Raw genomic sequence first — 15,590 nt, forward strand, 5'->3', positions numbered from 1 at the left:
CTTGCCAGTTAGTGGTAAGATGCTGGGACGCCCTCTACGTCGTCAACATGTCGGCTGCGCGTGCGGTCCAGGTAAAATTCCTGCTAGATTTAACAGTTTATTCATTGTTTGCCTTACTGGCTTGCTCTGCATCTTAACAACAGGCAATGCAACGGTGAAAGGGACTCGCTTTCAGTGAAGTCGAAAGTTTTAAGCCGTTTATCCTCTCAAAAGGCTGCCGCTTTTCAGCAGTGTCGTATTCTGCGCTGGAAAGGGGGGGGGGCAGGATGGGGATCCCATGGGCATGATGGGGAGTGCTAGTGGTGGGCATGGAAATTTGAAAACGGGGGATGACACCGGTGCTCATGATACAGATGTACAGAATCTTACATCAGAACAGCACAGGCCTATTTATGACATTGACATGTGAAAAGGCCTAGGCCTATGACTTTTTAAATTCTTTTCTGAGCAGACTGATGCATAAATTTCCATTGGTTGTTGCATGGTTGGGAGGTCAATCCAACCTTTCATAATCCTCTTCAATTTTTTTTTTACCACAGAGAAGAAAAGGGAGGGGGCTAGGATATACAGGGTGTTTCAAAAAGTAGTCATTTAGAAAATTGTCTACAAAATAGAAGTCTCATTAGGCCTAGTTTCCAGAAATCTTTTATCAAAGTGACAACAAAAGTCGATGGTCCATTGAAATGAACACTTGACACACGAATTTCCAATGATCTGAACGTGCACATTGCTGTGAGTGTTACTTAAGAATGTTACTGTACATACATGTAAGAGGGTTTCATCCTGCTGGGTAATGCTGAGGGTCATCTTTACACTACTGATGTTGATTCTTTTGTAAATGCATGATGCAGCAATGATTCGATGTGCTGTTTACGACATTCGGAGGAGAGCTCAAGTGTGTGTGAGGAGAAATGGAGGCGCATGTGTGACATGAAACCCTCATGCACTTGCATGCCTGCATGGGGAACGATTCATTTCCTTGAACAGTTAACTTTTTGTGCCATGCTGTTGTCATTTTGGTAATGAGGACCAATCTGGGTTAAAGTTTTGAGGAGGGCAAAGGGTTAAAGGAATTTGTTTGGGAATTTTGGGGAAACAAAGTACAGGCCCAAACTTTACAACAATGGTGTGTAATTGGTTTAACCCTTTAACCTCTGTGCGCAAGCCAATTCAAATTTGGAAAAAGTAAATCGCCCGTGCTTACTCGTGCAGAATGTCTGATAATTGATGTAATGGAAAACAAAGCAAGAAACCAAGGTCTATCGATCCATGATTAAAGATTTCTAAACACTGATGTGACTAACTGTTCTAGTTCTAAGGCACACGCACACGTAAGAATAAAACGTAACTGTAGAGAGAGCGCACTGCATGAACGCTTGATGAGAATGTTTTAATCTGTCTAATGTAAATTGTTTTTTCTGTATTTGTGGGTTTTTTTGCAGAGCATTCGACCTCATATCCCACTGATCAAGTTCCGCTTTGTCAAAGGACCGTTGGGTATGATCCTGCTTTTAATGACTAGGGTGATAAGGCACTTTAAAATTAACTGTTGGGTTAACACCACTCAGACTGGAACAAATTCAGTTGGGAGGGAACTTTGTATTTTACATGTTAATACGGGAGATGTTATTATAAGCCGGGAGCCACAACATTTATAGCGTGCTATGAGCAAGCATCACACATCAGTAGCCTTGTGTAGTTTTAAGTTGTGCCTACAAAACATCGTAGTGCTTGTGTGAACTCAGTGCGACTATGCCTGTTAAGTTGGTATGGAAAATTAAAAATGTAAAATATTAAAAAAAATAAGGCTGGGCATGAAAATCCGGGTAATGTGACCCTGATAATTAATTTTAAAGGCCTAAAGAAAAATGTGACGTCCAACATATATCAATAAAATTTATGATATTTTCAGGCATAATAATAACACTTGTTGATCTGCTTTCAAAAATACATTTAATGGTGTACAAGTCGCATCTGTTTCAGAAACTGTCTGTTTGAAATTTAAAGAAGATGTTCTTTTAAACCTGTTGTAATGATATACAATATCAATATCTCCCAGGAAAAATGCATGTAAGGGAGAGACATGGACTTTTCTGACATTGTGTTGGAAAAAGATTGTCTCCTTGTATACTCAGAGGCATGTAGAATGTCGAAAGTGTAAAATGTTGCAGTAAAGAATGCTTGCACATTACGTGCAGCATCAGTGAGGGAAATTTTTGAAAGGCAAATTCAGTGATATAGTACAAAACTCTACTCACAAACAACGCACAGGAGCAGTAGCCTTCCCTCCATGATGGCGTAACTGCAAACACTCTGTTGATACAAGGTTTCAAACAAGTACTTTTCTGTTTGGCTTTTTGTGTGTGGGGTTTAGGTTCAACAGGTGCTTCCGGAGCATCCAAGGCACAGTCCAACTCAAGCACTTCAAAGGTGGGCACTAGAAGAGGTGACAGTATAGAATTCACGGCCCTGCCACCCAAGTACTGGAGGAAAGTGATCACAGAAGAAGAGATGGATTACATCAATGTGAGTGCTGAGATTCTTAAAGATTTGCACGATAAAGAAGGTGGCTTTGAGTAGCAGCATGTTGGACGTGTCTCTTTAATTGAGGTTCAGAGAGGAGCTTGTCAACTTGACATTTCAACAACGGACCAAACATTGAGGCCACTAGTCTAATCGAACCTCACCAACTCACAAACAGAGACAACTCCTGCCTGACTGCATTTGCCCCCACTCCTGTAGCAGTGGGGGAAGTATTCGGTGAAACCACACCCACCCACCAGCCCCATGATTGTCCCGACACAAGGACAAAACAAGGAATGTGGAGGCACGTGGCCTAGTGGTTAGGGTTTGTAGCTTCTGATCATAGGGTCAGGGGTTCGAATTCAGCTGGTGGCAGCATGTTGTGATCCTGGGCAAGTCACTTTACCCCTATGTGCCTCTCTCCACCCAGGAGTAAATGGGTACCTGTGAGGGCAGACATGGTTGTGTTTAGCCATTTACGCCGAAATGGCAGCACTGGGCTAGTATACTCCCCAGGGAGCTGAGATGGTTTCAGGAATGTTCAGATGATGTGTGAGCCCAATGTGCCGGGATAATGATAATACAGCGCCTCGGAATGGTTTGCTAGATAGATGGAGCTTTACAAGTGCTTGTTATTATTGTTATTAGTGTGGAAAAAATAGTATGACAGCGATACTGTTTTTTTGACATGCATGTGTTGAATGTTACTGTACTTATGTAAACTGAATAAAGGGACATATACTGCCAATGTACATGTACATACCCACTGCGCATACCACATGGTGTAAGATATCTTCCAACCAACCCTCCCTTGCCAAAGCAAATATTATGGCCAGACTGACATGTACATATCTACTGTACCTTCTTTCACTGGAAGGGTCGACAGTTGCAGCCAAGTTTATTTTTCTGGTTTCTTGACAGAGAGGAGGCCCAGAATACATCTAAGAGTGACGCACCACAGTTAGTCAGCGCATCTCAGCTTCCTTCAAGCGTGCATCGCCATACCCGTGATGATGTTAACCCCTGATTTACAGGACCATTGGGTTACCTCGCATCGATGGAGTCAGACTGATGAATCTATTCAGTGTTGTAATCCGTGCTATTCATATGATTAAATAGGGGAGGGGGAGATTTATTGTTTGGTTGAGTTCCTTTCTCATGTGATTGAAACTGACTTGGGAGTAAATAAGCTTTTTTGAGGTGTAAGGTTCACTAGAATACCTTGGTTACCTCCAATCTCTCCAAAACTCTATCTATGCGGAATTAGACAAGATCCAACACTTTGTTTCCTTGTCATTTCTTTCCATTGGACTTGGGAAATACACAGAGAGACTATGGTTGCACGGGCTGATGGAAACAAGGGGATCTTTGGAGAATATTTCCCTCCTGAAACAGTTATCCGCTCCTCTGTATCTCATTCGATGCAGCAAACTCCACACTGGGTTCTGAGCTAGTGCAACAAAAATCACGTATTTCGCTTGTATTCTTTTGGCTAAAACAAGTAGCTTGTCTTCATCGGAAGATAGCATCAGAAGACGATTGAGGCTTGTTCCGTGAACATTTCTGACACTCGATGCGGTGTAAGGTTGTACATAAATGTACAGTGCATGCTTAAGAGTTGCATTCTTGTGGAGCTCACAGTTCTGTTTGCATGAAGCGGCTTGGGCAGTTCCTGGCTTGAAACCCCAACCTTTTATTCAAAAGTCCCTGGGATTTGGAAAGAAATCCACATTCGAGAAAGATAGGCCCTGGCCACTAGTATTTTCAACGGGGCTCTGTGCCCCATGAAAGTGTGAAGAATGAGTCACAATGCACAACGGTGGATTTGTGGAGACAAATTCACAGAGGTTCCTTTCCCAAACCAAGATAGTAAGAATCTAGTTATCTGTACCATCCTATACATACATATGCTACCTCCTTTCAGTGTGTTCAGGCATTCACATCCAGTGAACAGTGCAATATGTCTTTAATACAGGTTTCATTCCATCTGGGGCAAGTGAAGGTCTGACAAGTGACTTAGGGGTTTAACTGGGGGGTATTTGAAGTGAAATTGAGATACCTACATGGGCTATTTTTCATAGAGTACACCTGTGAACTGATGATGTCACACTCTATTTACATGTAGACTTCCTTTGGAGCCAGTAAGAGCTAAGGGTCCTCCGAGCACCATAGAAAAGCGAGCACTTAAATAAAAGTGTGGTGTCATCAGTACAGTGGTCCATTGCAAAGTCCACTTTTTTAGTGGCATAAATGCATCTTATGAAGATAAAGGCATATCACTTGGAGGTTCCCACTTGAAGTTGAATTTGCGGTCACACGTCCAAGAATGGTAACTACAAATATGATAAGTAATGACTACGTGAAAAGCGATAAAAAGAGGACGTCTGTTCTGTTTTATAAATGGATTTAAATGTTTTATTTGTACAAATAATTTACGTTAATATGAAGCATGTGGTATAAAAATATGCAAGTGTTTAATAAAATGCTGTTTAGCTTGCTTGTGTTAAAGCTCTAAGTGTGTGGTTTCTTACTTCTCCTTGACTTTAGCAGCACACATGCAGTGACCAATACGTATTCAATGTTCTGGATAAATAACAGAGGTCATGCGTTGATGCCTCCTCAGAGGGCAAAGAGGTTTGTATCACTGCGATAGACTTGAGTAAACCTCTTGTGCATTTGTAGTCACTAAATTAGAATAACAAAAACAGCCTCGGAGACGCCATGGAGACGCCAGCAAGGCATAACCTCCATTGCAAATTACTTCATAGGGAATTGAAACCATTGAAATTGTTACAAAGGACTGAAGTTGGACTACCTTCCTAATTCTGGTAGTCGGTCACAGAAACTAGAATCTCTATTTATGATGCACCAAGCTCTTACAAGTCCTCACAGAAACTATGGCGACATTCTAAAGAACACGGTAAATAGGTCCATGTTCCACAATCATGGCTGCCCTCCAATCCCACGATGGCTCTATCTAAAAAAAGATTTCATTTCATCATTATGCCACAGTTATGACACAGACTTGTGAAACATTTCAAATCTCATCCCCTCGGGAAGTAACCTCCATTTCATTAGAGAGCTATACACAAAACGGCATAATCATAGAGAGTTGTACAGTACAGTACATCCATCACAGGAGAAAAAGAATTACTGTCAAAAATCAACTCCATCCACACAGTGTACTCCAACAAAAGCGTTACTGCCGGGAACTTGGTTCTATGGTCAGGTGCATTCCCCTCACATACAGACACTATAAAAATGTACTCATTCAGCTGAAATTTACACATGCACACTCCACGCAGGCATGAACCTAACGATGCCCTCAAACTGTCCTGAATAGAGGATTTGCATGGCTGCCATCTTGCAGGCCGGTGCTCTTCTTCCACAGGGAACATACAAAGGAGGTGTCCCTGTGGAGCAAAAGAACTGCCCTGCAAGATGGCTGCCAAGAAAGCCTTTACAGTATGAAAGTTTTGAAATCTTGCATGCGTGTGTGTCTCAAGTTAAATAAACCTGAGTTGTACCCCTTCAACGTTTTTTTTAGAACTCCAAAAAACTCATGGTTTGCAAATGAGGCATCAAACTTCATGCTAATGGGAAGTAGCTTCATTTAGCTTGAGCCAGAACTTTCGATATGAGAGATGAAGCCTGAGATGGAGACAAGGTAGATATTTGTAAAAAAAAACTGTAGGAGAAGGAAACATGGCATCAGACCTCGAGCTCCTGCAAGAGTCTGTTTATGGCCAGCTTGGCCGTGTCCAACAATGGCCAATGTTGTCAGGTGTACAGCTCGTCCATGCTTAGGCCGTTCAGACTGTGACAGCTGTGGGGGTCTTCGTCAGTAGCGTCGTGCTGGTAGAGGCGTGCAGGGGGTTAGTGGGCAGAATCTTGATTGGGAGGTTCCAGACCAGTGTGTCAACATTCAGGCTCTGGGGTCCCTGCCACAGGGCGCTCTCTGATTGGTCGGCCGGTATCACATGATCAGGCAGCGGTTCCTTGGCGGTGATGAATTCAAAGTGGAGCCTCCATTTCAGGCAAACTGAAAGAAAAAAAATTGGGCCGAATCCACTTTTCAAACGTTAAGACAAACACACATGATTTCTATGAGTACATAAATACAATTTAAACCCATCATACAAGCAAGAATACCCCTTTCCGTAAGTTATCCTTGATGCTAAACTTTATCAACAATAACCACCCCCATCTTTACTGACCTGATTCCGTATTTCAGCAATGCACACTCAAACTGAAGTATGTTGAAGGTCATTCAAGAACACCGACACACAAGCACTAGGTCAGTCCTATAGATCTCTCTCATAGGATGCCGTCCTCGTGGGAAAATTACAGCTGCGTGTTCATTACCATCAGGTGTGTGTGTACACAGAGTGTGTAAATGATCTATACACGCACGTGTTGTTCCAAATACGAAAATTTGAATTTCAAAACGTCAAAGCACATGACAATTTGTAGGACGAAACGTTATTTGAGAGAGACCTATCCGTGTGGTCACATGCCAACTCAGGCATGCTGCATATATTCAAGCCCATGTGATTTATCAGGTACTTTATTCTGAAATAACATTTCTTTTTTGAAAGCCCAGCTGGATCAACGAATCCATGACATTTACTACTGTGGCTATAAGTTTAGATAAAGTTCTCAGAGCGGAACTTATGTCGAAGTTTCCTGAACAGAGCAACTAGATGCAAGGCAGCGCAAGTTAGACCCATGAGATCCAGACACAAAAAACAACTCTTGTTTCTGGGAGTATGAGAACACAGGTTTCCTTTACCTATGTCCGTGATGAACCCTGGAGTGACATGAAGTGGAATGGGCAGGACCATGTGTGATTTGCTCATGTGAAGGCAGAACTCTTGGTGCCGGCCGTGGGAGGACATGGAGACACCCTGATGGGGCTTGCGACGACACTCCTCAGCTATGTGCTCCTCCGACTGAAGGACCACAGAATACTGAAACATATCAAGAATCAAAACAGGCTAGCACATTAAACGTACATGAGAGCTTTTAGCTTAGATTTCTGTGGCTGAGCTTGAAAATATATCTCGCCATTACAGCTTGCTGTCATTCACTGAATACTTAAAACATAGCTTAAATCTACTCAAACTCATGTTGGAGACGTCAACAGTCTTGTGTTGCATGTCTGATTACAATTCAAATGCCAACAATTGTCCTGTTTGATCACACACAGCCCAGATCTCAGCAATTAATGACCTCCTGTCTTCATTGGTAACTTTTCTGCAAGCAGTAGTGTTAAGCAAGAACCATCACATGGCCAAACAGGATTGTAAGCACGAAAGCAAGTGGGCAAACAAAAAATTGCAGTGCACCGGTCACAGGCAATATACCTACTGCTTTTTTGCCCGGTAACCAGTTTCTGGTGAGCAAATATGTTCACTGTTCAGTAAACTTCTCAGTTTACAAACTCTATGAAATCAGCCCTTGATCACAGCACACAATTCCTTTTTAACCCAGCCAACCCACCTGTATGCATGGCACCGTGCAGCTTGCTGGAAACTCTATGGTCCCTATGATGTCTTCTCCCAGCTTGTAAGCAGGTTTGAAGAGGCAGAACCGTGCCACGGGGCCCTCCGAATTTTTGATGTTGTAAGAATCTCCAAATGTAAAAAAGTTAAAACAAAACAAATTGTTAAGCAATTCGGCATTGCAAGAATCTCCACAACTTTGATGTACAATGAAACCATCAGATCAGAATCTGTAACAAAATTTTTCTTCTTAATATTTCAAAAAGAAAAATTAACAGAGCTGAAATCAGGTCTGACGTCAAAACCAATTTGGATGTTTACATTTTTGATCCAAAAATTTAACAATTCGGGTAAATGCTGCTGCAAAGATGTTTGACTGCCAATCGAGTCCGGTTCTGCCAAGTTTGCTTTGATAATGTTCAACCATAACTTTTAGTACCCAACATAACAAAAAGATCTTTTAGGGAATTTGTAGAGACGTGACTCCCAGGATAGCCATGATGTCAACACTTATGCCACAAGTCTGTCACAAAAAACCTGATTCCCTCAATCACTAAAGCCATCAAAGGATCTGAAACCACTCAAGAGACAATCTGTGATTGTCTGCAAAAAAACAGTTACCAGCCCCAAGAAATGCAGTTTCCTGATCTTTATTTCAAGCTATCAAGGGTTCTAATACAACGCGAAAGACGATCTGGGATTGTCTGTGAAATGTCTGGTTCCAGCCCCAAGAAATGCAGTTTCCTGATCTCTATTTCAAGCTATCAAGGGTTCTAATACAACGCGAAAGACGATCTGGGATTGTCTGTGAAATGTCTGGTTCCTGCCCCAGGCCATCCAGTTCCCCAACCACTACTAAATGCCATCAAGCGATACCAACCCACAGACAAATCTGGGATCGCTTATGAAAAAAAAACTGAAGATATTTACTTGGGTTTTTCCTTGAAGTGACTGTGTTCAAAACCTGGACGGCAAGATCAAGCAGAGAATTCTTGGTCCTCTCTTCAGCAAGGAAGGGGTTGCTGGAAGCGGCCTGGTCCTCCTGTTCCTGTAGACTGGTGTCTCCAAGACCTGGGGAGAAGAAGCGAACAATATGTGTGTCTTCAAAATCGACCGCTCTGCACAACTGGTCCATTCTGCAGGAAGTCTCCAACGTTACTTCCCGTCTTTGGAAACAATCTTTCACAATTGATTAAGAGAGAAAAAAGGCAATTGGCTGATGGCAGAATTATCAACAAATTGTGCAGCAAGATCTACCGATCATGCATATTGACCGATCACAGCCAAAATAAACACAATCAGGTGATGAATACTGATGGAGGTAGCTGACAGGTCAAAATGACGACCAGAGCCTCGATGGCAAAGCGTATATATGTCCATTTCCTTGTTTTCATTGTACACATTAATGTCCAGGAAGTGTAAAGCCTGCACTGTAGCAAATATCCATTGATGAGAGAGTGTGCTACGAAATGTTGTATAAATATCACACAAATGGCTTTCAAGAGTTGGTATTTAAGGCCATTTGGCCAGTAGAAACATACATTTTGTCTGTTTTTTTATAGTGGGATTTTTCAGCCCAAAATGATACTGTCAGCAAGTGCTAACCCTGAACTCCCTATTAAAATTTTCTTCAATCGTCAGAATCAACCACTGAGCACGTAAGGGCAATGACACTAGGCAGGCCAGAAGTCTCTATTCAAGAGGTTAGCAAATGGACTCTCTTACTGAAATATGGAATGTATATGACGAAGAAAATCTCCTTCAGCATCAGGGATGGCCATCCACTGCTGTGAAGTGGGTTCGCATCCCACCTCAGCCAGTGCATACACTGTGTCTCCATCAGTCCCCACGTGATTGTGCAGTTCTTACTGAAATAGAAATAAGCTCAATGCTGGATTTCCTTCCCACCCCCCTATATTTCATCCTTTCTTTGTCGTCTCTCTCTGTAGGCTTCTTCAGGCTTCAAAGCATTACTCCTGTGCTCCCTTTGAGGAGTCTCGTTCCACAATTAAAGAGTTCAAATTAATGAACCCTTCAATGTCTGGTGTTCAGCAATGAGCAAACTTTCTACTCACCGTACAAAACCAGAACCCTGAAGGGCACCCGCAGCAGTCTGATGGGGCAGTTGACCCGCTGCATGCCTATGGTGACCTTGTAGGAATACTTGACTGCTTGACCTCTGTAGGACGGCGGCGCATCGCTAGGAATTGTCTCACGATACAGGACTGCAACCAATTGAGCAGACAAAGAAAACGGCAGTCACGGGTTAGCATGACATGCAAACCGAACACACTTGACCACAACTTGACACGAGAGGAATACAAAACTTGCGTCTTTAAATAATGCAAATTGTACATCTGCAAAGCCACAAAGCACATCTGATGATATGTACAAAGGTAGCCATCTACATCAAATGTAGCCAAATCACATAAAACCTTCACTGTACAAGTCATCTTGAATTCACTGTACCCTAGCAAGTGACAAAAGTGTGACGTTTTTCCTCGAACACAACCTACACTTCATGACTTCAATGTCCTTTTGCTGAAGAAAATTGACTGACCAATCAAGCTTTTGGTCATCACCACAGCTGCAACATCTGAGATAAACGGCTCTTGAATCAATCATACACAATGGAGATCAATTGCAATTTTCACCCAAAATTGTTCATATCCAAGATGTCAAATGGACAAATCAAAATGCCTTCAAAATGAAACTGGAAGAAAGGCACAAAGAAATTTGGTGGGGGGGGGACTAAGATTTCATGTAACTCACATGTTTTCCTTTCACCAGGTTTCAGCTTCAGATCGCAGAAAAGAATCTTTGGTTCTGTTGAGAGGATACACTGGCCCTTTTCTCCTGAGGGTCAAAACAATGGGGACACTCACTTTACATTTGTCATGCACAAACACACAACGGCAACACTTTGCACTGCTGCCTCCAGGGCAGTTGAAACTGTTACGACTGTTACCCACCTCTGCTGGGAGCAAGGCTTGTGTTGACCGAGCTCTGCAGCATCTCCAGCTCTTCGGACTTCTCGTCCGCTGGCATCTTGGGCAGAATGACTTTGGAGCTGCTGATGTGACACTGACAGTGGAGCTGGGCACTGGCCCAGGCCAGAGATTCCAGGCTGCTGCGATGTGAGGGGAGAAAGGCAAAAAGGATCACTTTCACAAATTTAAAGAAAATGCTGCACTTCAATCCACTTGACCGTGGCAGCAAATTTGAAATGAATGCATGTATGACCTCTCCTGATCCCTCAGAGATTTTGGAGCATTTGAAGGGGTCGACAAAGGTACAATCTGGGAATTGCTGCTTTATATGGGGTTATGATTTCCAGCAAGAGTTAAATCCCAAGAATGTGGCACCAGTTTAGTGAAAAATAAAGAGTTCGTAGGATTCAAGAAGGTAACTTTTACTAGCACAGTGCCTTAGAAGTTAAAACTGAAGCAAAGCATGCTTAGCCACCCATAATTTTTCATGATAATGCTCTATGTGGACGGTCCTCCATTGGACAATGACTCTCTCCCAAACCACAGACTCATCTTGAGGCCATAATTAGAAGTTTTAACTGTGGTGGTGAAACAGGAATATTAATACTGTTGCAACATCCTTCAGTCAGGCATCCCTGCATTTCATAAAAACAAAATTTCCTTATTTTCCCTGAGTTTTCCAGGACAATCATTTTGACCTATTGCCCATTTGACACATCTTCAATATTGTTGACGACATGCCAGACATGAACAACATACATGTACATGTATAACAGACTGAACACTTCATCTTTCAGGCCAACCAAAGTCGCTGACTTTTCCCTGATTCAAATTTCCTGACTTTTCCCTGAATACAAAATGCGAAAATCTAGTTTTCCCTGTTTTCCCTGTTGCCAACACAGTCATCGCATCCCCTGGGATGAATCTACTCTCAACAGACATAAAACCCAGAAGCTAGGCATAACTGGGAATCAGGCCCAAGAAAAGAAGGGAATCACAAATGTGGAGACACCAACGAATGGCTGGAACTCACACAGGTTTTCCAGAGGGAACAAATTCGAATCACAGAGGGATTTTTGCCACAAACTGAGAATTTAAGTATGCTGAACTCTTTCTCCTTGTGGTATACTGACACCATTTTGACTTTCAGCCACTAACGTCACAGTTCTACTTCTGGTTTGGAAGTGGCCAAAAGTGTGATAGCAATGGTAGCACAGGCTTTTCTCAAAATTAACCAGAGCTTTCTACAATGTTTTAAATTGTCAAAGACTATTGTTTAGCTTTACACTGACATCTACTGCATGCTGTCCATCTCCTTACCTGGTGGCATTAGAGGGGCAGGTGAATGCGATACTGCATTCCACAATTTCTCCAGCCAGGAAGGTCAGCCCTCGGGTCAAGTGTGCGCTGACTTCAATCATGACGGCACCCTGACTTGGCATGCAATTAGAATTTGATGAACTCAAGTTCTGAAAAAATGTAAAATATTACAACAGTTGTAGAAGAAGGGTTTATAAGAGTTTAATGTGCGTGGGTGTTTTGTCTGAAACAAAACATGATATCTTCAAATATCTTAATTTATGCTTAATTTGTTTGATTGGTTGATTCCCCATTCTTACAAAAATATCTGTAAAACATTCTACAATATTACCAAACTGGCTTAGCAATCACAATTCAATATTCCACAAGTGCATGCCCAAAATGAAGCATGTCTGAGGTCACACTGGGGCAGCAATGCACGCATGCAGTCTGTCCTGTCAGCACGGATGCCGATTCACACAAGTGATTTGTTCTCAATGGATTTTGCCTTTCTGAAATATCAAGCTGGCTCAATAACTCCAATCTTATGAAATGTCTTTAAACATTTACACATACTTGAATGACACAGTATTGAAAATTAAGCCTAATTTTTTACAAAGGTGAACAGTAGGGTCCAAATTTGCCCATCTTGTCTATTTGCGTGTTGGATAAAATACATGTAAGTCGTTTTGAACTGACAGTCAATCTTCAAGAGAGTGAAATTTAACCAACTGATCTGTACAATTGGTTGACACAATTGCTGCACTATCAGCTGATCTCCCATCAACCATCCACACTTTCTTTACAATTTACACGCGTGGTGGATGTGAAATCTAATTAATTGACTGACATGAGTGACATATTACACAGGGTGATTGACTGATCCAACGACATGAGAGGTTATTCCCACCCTAACTCTGCCTGTCTTGGGCTAGCACCACACTAGGACCATCTCCTGGACTTCTTCGTATCCTTGACCCTACACCAATTCCTCCCAAAACAATCAGAAAGCTTTTACTTTGCGAAAAAGCTTTCCGTGATATGGCTTCACTCGTTCAGCCGGTCATGACCACCCTCAATCTTCAAAATCCTCCGAGCGGTTTTGGAGGAATGAGGATGATTGTCAAAAGGGAGGCTATTGTAACCTTGTGTTTATGTCGGTCATAGTATACATGAACATGTACATGTAGTATTCAATGAGACCAGTCACAGATCGACTTCCATTTTCAGGTTTAGGAAATCAAGAAGAAAAAGATAGGAGCTGTACTGCATTTCAAGGCAATGCTGCTGACAACACTTTGATTGCTATAATTCTAATTTAGGGCTATAAAGATCTTGTTGAAGTCAGCATTATAAATAAGGCAATCATCTGCAAAAAAGACGGACGGAGGATAACAAGTACATTGGGAGATCATTAATTTTATGTACATCAAAAAAGCAACGGTCCAAGGACAGAACCTTGGGGAACTCCAGAAGTATCTGGTAAGGACTCAGACGAGTGTCCTTTGATGCTAACTTTTTGGGTACGACGCAAATCTGGGTAAGCCTACATGTATACAGTGAACCGGTAATTCCAAAGTGACAGAGTTTCAGCAACAAGAGTTTATCCAAAGGCTTTAGGAAAGTCCAATATAGCTACATAAGCCTTATCGCAAATACTGCATAGGTGATTTTTCACAACAGTAGAAAGGAATTGTGGGAAGGCAAAGGGTTTAAGGTTTGCTCCTTTTTCGAATTTTCCTTCCCACAATCTTTCCACCAATGTACATATTTTGAATCACCCATGCAGTATTTGCAATAAGGCTTATCCGCAGCCTTTTTCTTATCGATTTATGTCATGAAGGGTTGTGATTAACTGGGTATCGGTTAAGGCCGATCTCCTGACCCGAAATCCATGTCCACCATGTCCATTGTCACATGCAATTACATGTAATTCTCACATGTCCTACCGCGAGGCCTGCCATGTGTTCGTTCCCTGGGCCTAGTATACTTCCAGGCGTCTAACGTTGTACGTTACATAGTTAACAAGCACCCCCCCCCCCATCTTTGACATCTTACCGTAGGCCTGTCAGGAAATGACTGATGAAATCTTAGAACGTTAACACTCGACAATTCGTGACGAAACAGATGAGTCGATCCAGTAAGGAGCGCACAAAATAGAGTTGGAGAGCGCACGCACTATTTGGCCCCTTTTTCATTCCATCCACGATGCCCACTTTGCCCAGTTGCCTCTTCGCCCAATTAGCACTTCGCCCATTTTCCACTTTGCTAATTTGCCATTCACCCACTTTCTCCCACAATTTGCACAGCGACACGTAGTCGTCGCGATCGCGCGCACGTCGTCTGCCTAAAAATGTAGCGCCCTCTCGTGGTCATTTACGTCCATGCAAAACATGTTGCTGGTGCTTGTGTACGTGTGGGCGCAGGCAGTGGCTGAGTTCGGGTGGCTTGTTCTCGTATGTTCACGAAGAGCTCGATTTGTTGTTCTTGGGCCGCTCGAACGCCTTGCTTGTAGAACATTCAAAATCAGGTAGAATACGGTTCGTAAGAGTGACGTCACATCAGTTTAAATCACGCCCACTGCACACGTGCACTGCACATAGGGTTGCACTACAGCAAATACGCGAGGTTAGAAAGTATCTTTTTCCTTGTCTTTTAGTTCGGCACACAAATGTCAAACTATACTGGCCCAGCAAAGGCGATAGTGCAAGTGACGCGCGCATGAAGTGTTGCGTCAAAGATTTAAGGAACTTTGCCAACCAGTGGTAGTAATGCGCATGCGCTTGCCTTATTTGCATATTTCATGGAAAGGTCCATTTACTGATTGTGCGTTTAGGTTGTTTGCGTAACGGTTTTCAAGTTGACGTGTAGTTTTAGAATACAGACGCAGGTATGCAAATAACCGTACAAAAGCCGTACCAAATTTCGATTTTTCCATATTATGTTTGTGCACATACATATTATGTTTGCGCCCAGCAGGCTTCACTTCAAGTTGTACATGAGTCAGCGCTCTCGTTTTTATTATGGTTGCACTACAATACGCGCTCATAGAAAACAGTGCAAAATCAGACCGAAACAACGCCGCCTGTTGACTCTCGGGAAGAGATTGGCCTCCGTTTTTTTCACTGGAAATTCAAGGTTATGCATGGCAAGAAGACCACATTCCTTTCAATTTCATGCGGGTAAGCTCCGAGGAAAATTTGTAGTCGCCTTTCCCCGAAGATACCCCCACAATGATTGTAAAAATATGCACTCGGCTTTGAATGTAGTAGCC

At 42.5% G+C, this 15,590-nt stretch overlaps 2 protein-coding genes across 4 annotated transcripts; one reads left to right on the plus strand and one right to left on the minus strand.

The window, feature by feature from the left end:
* Window positions 1-20: 20 nt before the first annotated feature.
* LOC110987102 (alpha-ketoglutarate dehydrogenase component 4-like) lies at window positions 21-5,031 on the plus strand. The gene is made up of 4 exons (XM_022249543.2): window positions 21-71; window positions 1,443-1,497; window positions 2,375-2,526; window positions 3,445-5,031. Exons 1-4 carry the CDS (start codon window positions 48-50, stop codon window positions 3,466-3,468), a joined length of 255 nt encoding a protein of 84 aa, XP_022105235.2. The 5' UTR covers window positions 21-47; the 3' UTR covers window positions 3,469-5,031.
* On the minus strand, window positions 4,911-15,003 carry rgp1 (RGP1 homolog, RAB6A GEF complex partner 1). Of its 3 annotated transcripts, none has more exons than XM_087136653.1 (9): window positions 14,375-15,003; window positions 12,338-12,486; window positions 11,000-11,154; window positions 10,800-10,883; window positions 10,103-10,252; window positions 8,958-9,098; window positions 8,026-8,156; window positions 7,316-7,493; window positions 4,911-6,565 (listed from the first exon to the last, which is right to left on the minus strand). In XM_087136653.1, exons 2-9 carry the CDS (start codon window positions 12,457-12,459, stop codon window positions 6,336-6,338), a joined length of 1,191 nt encoding a protein of 396 aa, XP_086992779.1. In that variant the 5' UTR covers window positions 12,460-12,486; window positions 14,375-15,003; the 3' UTR covers window positions 4,911-6,335. The 3 variants fall into 3 exon arrangements, with proteins under 3 accessions (XP_086992779.1, XP_086992781.1, XP_022105233.1); XM_087136655.1 differs by having other exon boundaries at window positions 11,000-11,157; window positions 12,338-12,447; window positions 14,375-15,002; XM_022249541.2 differs by having other exon boundaries at window positions 11,000-11,157; window positions 14,375-15,001.
* Between the last annotated feature and the right edge of the window lie 587 nt (window positions 15,004-15,590).

Source organism: Acanthaster planci, linkage group LG05 (assembly GCF_054643075.1).
Source record: "Acanthaster planci isolate LZ-2023a linkage group LG05, COTS_SCS, whole genome shotgun sequence".
NCBI classification, from domain to species: Eukaryota; Metazoa; Echinodermata; class Asteroidea; order Valvatida; family Acanthasteridae; genus Acanthaster; species Acanthaster planci.